General features: G+C 39.8%; 2 protein-coding genes across 2 annotated transcripts in view; both read right to left on the reverse strand.

Moving 5' to 3' along the window:
* Nucleotides 1–5,476: 5,476 nt before the first annotated feature.
* sox15.L (SRY-box 15 L homeolog) overlaps nucleotides 5,477–7,192 on the reverse strand; it is a 66,628-nt gene continuing 64,912 nt past the window's right edge. Inside the window, 1 exon segment of the mRNA NM_001087732.1 lies at nucleotides 5,477–6,048. Coding sequence (NP_001081201.1) covers nucleotides 5,883–6,048 — 166 coding nt within the window. The 3' untranslated portion in view covers nucleotides 5,477–5,882.
* On the reverse strand, nucleotides 6,052–7,186 carry LOC121401678 (adhesive plaque matrix protein-like). The gene is made up of 2 exons (XM_041587414.1): nucleotides 7,169–7,186; nucleotides 6,052–7,108 (listed from the first exon to the last, which is right to left on the reverse strand). The coding sequence occupies exon 2, from the start codon at nucleotides 7,055–7,057 to the stop codon at nucleotides 6,149–6,151; it is 909 nt and encodes a 302-aa protein (XP_041443348.1). The 5' UTR covers nucleotides 7,058–7,108; nucleotides 7,169–7,186; the 3' UTR covers nucleotides 6,052–6,148.

The raw sequence follows: 7,192 nt of genomic DNA on the forward strand, positions 1-7,192 counted from the left end.
TTTGCTGCCTGTAGTGTTTCTTTCAGACTTCTGTTGAATCGCTTGATTTCTCCATTTGCTTGTGGGTAATACACTGAAGATTTCTTATGCACAATATTCCTCTCTCTCAGAAAGGATTCAAACTCATATGAGACAAACTGTGGTCCATCGTCTGATATTGTCTGATATTAACTCCTTTGGATTACCTTCTCTGCTGAAGACTGTAGACAGAAATATTATTACTGTAGCTGATGTTATATGAGAAACAAATGCAATTTCAGGCCATTTACTGTAATAGTCTATCAAGGTTATAGTAAATCTACAGTCTATAGGAGCATCTGTAAAAGGACCGACAATATCAATAGCAAGTTTTTCCCATGATGAATCAGGGAATGGTACTGGCTGAAGTGGTGACATTTTAGACACTGGCTGTGTGTCAGGCACTGGTGCTGTAGTAATGAGACCATCAACTAATTGTAGGTTTAATGCAGCAAAGAGATCCCTCCCAAGTATAGCAGTTCCCTTATTCACAATGTAAAAGTCACATTTTGCAGCATTTGATTCAAATTGTACAGTCACTGGCAAGTAACCAAGCACAGGGATTGGATCCTTTAAGTAACTGACCAGTCTCAGGGCAGGTGCAACAAGCGGATCTTTTGCAAAGTATTTCAAGAAAATCTCCTTTGGTTGTATAGAAAGAGCTGAACCTGTATCACATCAGGTTAATGGAGTGTCCCTTGTCAGCAGAAGCAGTACTGACACTGACATATAAACTTGTCTGCAATAAATGTACCAGCTTTATCCACACTTAATACTGGGACATTTGTAGTAGTGACTTCATGAACATCTTTAGCAGAACTACAGCAGATTTTAGCAAAATCTCCTACTTTTGTGCATTTGTGGCACCGTTTAGCTTTTGCAGGACATGTAACATGATTTGCAGTGTGTTGTGTTGAACCACAGTGAAAGCAGTATTTTCTATTTGTATTTGCTGCACGGTTTTGCAGTGTAGGTGAATCCCTTTCCTTAGCACTGTATTTTGCCTGTGACTGTGTATTATTAGGCCACAGTGCTGGATTCACAGTCTGTACATTCCCAGCAGTTCCCTGACTGAGAGTTTTAGCCTCTGCCACTGCTGTTTCAATTTGGCTAGTAACTATAATAGCCTTTGCAAGGGTTAAATCCTGCTCTAGGAGCAGTCTCTCTCTAATGTGAGGTGAGTTTGTTTTTTCCACTATTTGGTCTCTTAGCATTTCATCTGTTAGATTCCCAAACTCACAGGTAACAACCAGCTCTCTCAAAGCTGCTACAAATCATTCTGTGGATTCACCACGTTGGCAGAATTTATATCTTTCAGCAACTATATTTACTCTTGGCACAAAAAGTTCTTTATATCAGTAAGTGCAGTTTCTATAGTCTCATCAGCTAATGGTAATGTATAGAATATACGCTGTCCCTCTGCTCCCAGGCAGTGAATAAGTAAAGCTTTGTAGCAGCACAAATCTCCCCTTCGTCAGCAGCAATAATGTCATTGTCAAACATACGGATCCAAGCAGTAAAAGGTACGGTAGTCTCACCAGGGTTTGGAAGAAAAGATACAGGCTGCTGTCGCCATTTGTTATGTTTTGGGTAGCCGAGGATGAGTAGAGTATAACAGAGCTTTATTAGCAGATTCATGCAGCCATTACACAACAGTAAGCAACTCTTAACACCACAAGCTGTATAGAAAGTGTGCACCGTATTGAGCACAGTGACATCTAAAGGCCATTTGTATAAACACCAAAGTATTTCTCCCCAATTATTCACTTTCATCTCAAGGTATGTACTTATTGTTTGTATATGGCTCCTTGGGCACTGATACTGCTCCTCTCTTTTTCTATAGGCTGGAGGTGCAGCTTTCTGTAGCCTGGATTCAGAATATGAATATATAGAAAGTATTATGTTTTTGTTGGGTGATGGAATCTGGAGGAGGTTGGTCCAGGAAAGACTTTTCTGGAACGCTCGTTTGGGTTGGTGGTGGGGGAAGGAAGGCCGTAGGGACAATCAAGGACTTTGCAAACTGCCCTTTTGTTGTGTTTGATGAAAAAGTTGCCAATGGACAGAGGGGTGGACTCTGCGGGCTGGAGGGTGTATGGGTGGGTTTATGGGATTTTTGTTTTGTTGTATGATTTGTGAACTGTTTATGAATTGATGATGATTTAATGTAAAGTGACCTTTTAAATAAAAAAATTCCCAATTACTCACTTTCTACTCCCCTGAATCTGCCCACTGACCCGCCCACTCTACTGACACTGACTTGTGCAGAGATACAAATTAACTTCTCTAACCAATCAGATGCATTTAGTACAGTTGGCTCCTCCCTCCTGACGCAGATTGTGTTGGTATCAATAACCAATGACTGTGTGTTGTATTGTTTTACTAATAAATCTCATCTCCACTTGCACTTAATGTCGGGGTGCCACAAGCTCTGCACTTCTTCTTCTTCTTCTTCTCCCTGTACCTCTGTCTGTCATTAAATCATCTGTCTGTCATGTACCAAATATATTTATTAACCCCTTCATTAACAGCTGAACTGACATCTCTAACTGCCTCATAACGATCTCCAACTGGATGAACCAGCGCCACGTCCAACTCAACCCAACACTGAACTAATCACCTTCTCATCTACTCCCTATTTACTAATCTCTATTGATGACATGTTTATTAGCCCCGCCTCCTTCTCATCACTCCTCAGCCCCTCCCTCTTCCCTTGTGTCCGTCCCACTTCTCTGCTCCACTTGGAGTCACCCCCCCACTACTGCTGTTTCCTACCTTAACCCTTTCTCTCCTGCTGCTGCTCTTACATTGGGAATAACATCCCTGAACTCCTCCCTCCTCTACTGGTCACTGCAGGTATTGCATTTACACAAACAGCATTTGATTCCCGGTCAGTGTCTTGTACTCACATACAAGGAGTGTCCTGATTAGTGTGACAATACATAACACAACCAACACTCGTCATTTCAGTAATTAATGGTCAACACACGCAACTGTCACCTTAATGTCTCTGCTGTCAGCTCTCAATATAACACTGACAGTTTAATTGCAATTATAATAAATATAATAATCTCTAACTCACTGTCACATGTTGTTACAGGACTTCTAATGGCCAAATAAACAAAACTGATAAAGGGAATGGAAGGGATCAGTTATGGGGAAAGGCAAGTTGGGATTGTTACACTGGAGAAGAGACAGTTAAGGGGGATATGATCACTATATATAAATATATAAGGGGATATGATCACTATATATAAATATATAAGGGGGATATGATCACTATATATAAATATATAAGGGGATATGATCACTATATATAAATATATAAGGGGATATGATCACTATATATAAATATATAAGGGGGATATGATCACTATATATAAATATATAAGGGGGATATGATCACTATATATAAATATATAAGGGGGATATGATCACTATATATAAATATATAAGGGGGATATGATCACTATATATAAATATATAAGGGGGATATGATCACTATATATAAATATATAAGGGGATATGATCACTATATATAAATATATAAGGGGGATATGATCACTATATATAAATATATAAGGGGATATGATCACTATATATAAATATATAAGGGGGATATGATCACTATATATAAATATATAAGGGGGATATGATCACTATATATAAATATATAAGGGGATATGATCACTATATATAAATATATAAGGGGGGATATGATCACTATATATAAATATATAAGGGGATATGATCACTATATATAAATATATAAGGGGATATGATCACTATATATAAATATATAAGGGGGATATGATGACTATATATAAATATATAAGGGGGATATGATGACTATATATAAATATATAAGGGGATATGATCACTATATATAAATATATAAGGGGGATATGATCACTATATATAAATATATAAGGGGGGTATGATCACTATATATAAATATATAAGGGGGGTATGATCACTATATATAAATATATAAGGGGATATGATCACTATATATAAATATATAAGGGGATATGATCACTATATATAAATATATAAGGGGATATGATCACTATATATAAATATATAAGGGGGATATGATCACTATATATAAATATATAAGGGGATATGATCACTATATATAAATATATAAGGGGCTATGATCACTATATATAAATATATAAGGGGGGTATGATCACTATATATAAATATATAAGGGGATATAATCACTATATATAAATATATAAGGGGATATGATCACTATATATAAATATATAAGGGGATATGATCACTATATATAAATATATAAGGGGGATATGATCACTATATATAAATATATAAGGGGATATGATCACTATATATAAATATATAAGGGGATATGATCACTATATATAAATATATAAGGGGATATGATCACTATATATAAATATATAAGGGGGATATGATCACTATATATAAATATATAAGGGGGGATATGATCACTATATATAGATATATAAGGGGGATATGATCACTATATATAAATATATAAGGGGGATATGATCACTATATATAAATATATAAGGGGGATATGATCACTATATATAAATATATAAGGGGATATGATCACTATATATAAATATATAAGGGGGATATGATCACTATATATAAATGGATATGATCACTATATATAAATATATAAGGGGGATATGATCACTATATATAAATATATAAGGGGGATATGATCACTATATATAAATATATAAGGGGGATATGATCACTATATATAAATATATAAGGGGGATATGATCACTATATATAAATATATAAGGGGATATGATCACTATATATAAATATATAAGGGGGATATGATCACTATATATAAATATATAAGGGGGATATGATCACTATATATAAATATATAAGGGGATATGATCACTATATATAAATATATAAGGGGATATGATCACTATATATAAATATATAAGGGGGATATGATCACTATATATAAATATATAAGGGGGATATGATCACTATATATAAATATATAAGGGGATATGATCACTATATATAAATATATAAGGGGGATATGATCACTATATATAAATATATAAGGGGGATATGATCACTATATATAAATATGGAGTAGCAGATATATTATATAGGTAGAAGGAAGGATTGGCAGCAGTGAGACAGGTTTGTTGATGATGAGGAGCTGCGAGTCCTTCTAGTGGTCAGTTGGAGTATTACAGAGAGATTTGCAGTGGTTGGAGGTTGACCCCCTGGTTACAGACCCCCCAGCTCCTGATACATAAAAAGATGAATCTGTAACAATATAAAGAGCCCCCTCATTACTATTGCGGAGCATTAATTTGACTAGTGGCTAATGAACAAAATGCTGGAGGGCCCCTGTTTGATACCCCAATAACCCCAGTAAGGTCCCCCCCAGTGACCCCGTTAGACACAAGGAGACACACGAGGAACACAGAATTCATCTAGAACTTTATAGTATTAAAAACATCACTAGAAAAACAACAAACTCCAGTTTCAGTAAAGTCTTTGCTATAAAAAGAATGGGGGTCACAGTGTGTGCGACAAAAACGTCCCAAGTTTCCCTAAAAACAAAAACCTTTAATTCTAACAAGATCCGACGCCCCAAATCTTTTCCAGTAACGGAATAATGAAATGCCCATAGCTGCCGGCAGGGGGAGGAGCCTCCACAATAAGGCCACTTGGTACCGCCCACTAGGGGCACACCTCTATTAAGGTCCTGGGGTTTCAGTGAAGGCGGGGTCAGGTCCATCCCATCATGCACCCCTCACAGTGGGATCCCCTAGATTCTCAAGTCAGTAGAGCGGAGACCCTCGGAATGTCCCATTCAGTCACAGGGGTCAGAGGTCCGTGAAAGAGGTTCCCTCCACTTCCAGGGTTTGGTACTGGACCTGTTGCTGAACCCCCCTGTGCTCCCCGTAATCGTACAGTCCAAAGCCATAAAGCGCAGACACGTCACTGACAGACGGGAGGAAGGACTCCGGGCGCGGGGGGTAGGGGAGGTACCTGTAGGACAAACACAAACGTCACTTCCTCATTGGATAAACAGTCACCAATGAAATGATGAGACACGCCCATGTCACCTGGACCCATCACCGTCTGCTATTCACCCTGGGCACCAAATACCCCAGCACCCACGGGAACTGCCCCAAATACCCCATCCTGAGGAAAGGAGGTAAAGGAATGGGAAGCACTTCCTGTAGGACAGCGGGAAAGGAACGGGAAGCACTTCCTGTAGGACAGGGGGAAAGGAACGGGAAGCACTTCCTGTAGGACAGCGGGAAAGGAACGGGAAGCACTTCCTGTAGGACAGGGGGAAAGGAACGGGAAGCACTTCCTGTAGGACAGGGGGAAAGGAACGGGAAGCACTTCCTGTAGGACAGGTGGAAAGGAACGGGAAGCACTTCCTGTAGGACAGGTGGAAAGGAACGGGAAGCACTTCCTGTAGGACAGGTGGAAAGGAACGGGAAGCACTTCCTGTAGGACAGGTGGAAGGAACGGGAAGCACTTCCTGTAGGACAGCGGAAAGGAATGGGAAGCAGTTCCTGTAGGACAGCGGGAAGGGGATGGGAAGCAGTTCCTGTAGGACAGAGGAAAAGGAATGGGAAGCAGTTCCTGTAGGACAGGTGGAAAGGACTTCATGTAGGACAGCGGGAAGGGAATGGGAAGCAGTTCCTGTAGGACAAGTGGAAAGGAACGGGAAGCACTTCCTGTAGGACAGCGGGAAGGACGGGAAGCACTTCCTGTAGGACAGGGGGAAAGGAACGGGAAGCACTTCCTGTAGGACAGCGGGAAAGGAACGGGAAGCACTTCCTGTAGGACAGCGGGAAAGGAACGGGAAGCACTTCCTGTAGGACAGCGGGAAAGGAATGGGAAGCAGTTCCTGTAGGACAGCGGGAAGGGAATGGGAAGCACTTCCTGTAGGACAGTGGGAAGGGAATGGGAAGCAGTTCCTGTAGGACAGAGGAAAAGGAATGGGAAGCAGTTCCTGTAGGACAGGTGGAAAGGACTTCATGTAGGACAGCGGGAAGGGAATGGGAAGCAGTTCCTGTAGGACAAGTGGAAAGGAATGGGAAGCAGTTCCTGTAGGACAGGTGGAAAGGACTTCATGTAGGACAGCGGGAAGGGAATGGGAAGCACTTGCTTTGTG

The sequence above is a fragment of the Xenopus laevis genome, chromosome 3L (genome assembly GCF_017654675.1).
Source record: "Xenopus laevis strain J_2021 chromosome 3L, Xenopus_laevis_v10.1, whole genome shotgun sequence".
NCBI classification, from domain to species: Eukaryota; Metazoa; Chordata; class Amphibia; order Anura; family Pipidae; genus Xenopus; species Xenopus laevis.

Excerpts from the sequence above, each read along its gene's own strand:
- LOC121401678 (XM_041587414.1), bottom strand. The coding sequence starts at position 7,057 with ATGAAGTCCTTTCCACCTGTCCTACAGGAACTGCTTCCCATTCCTTTT.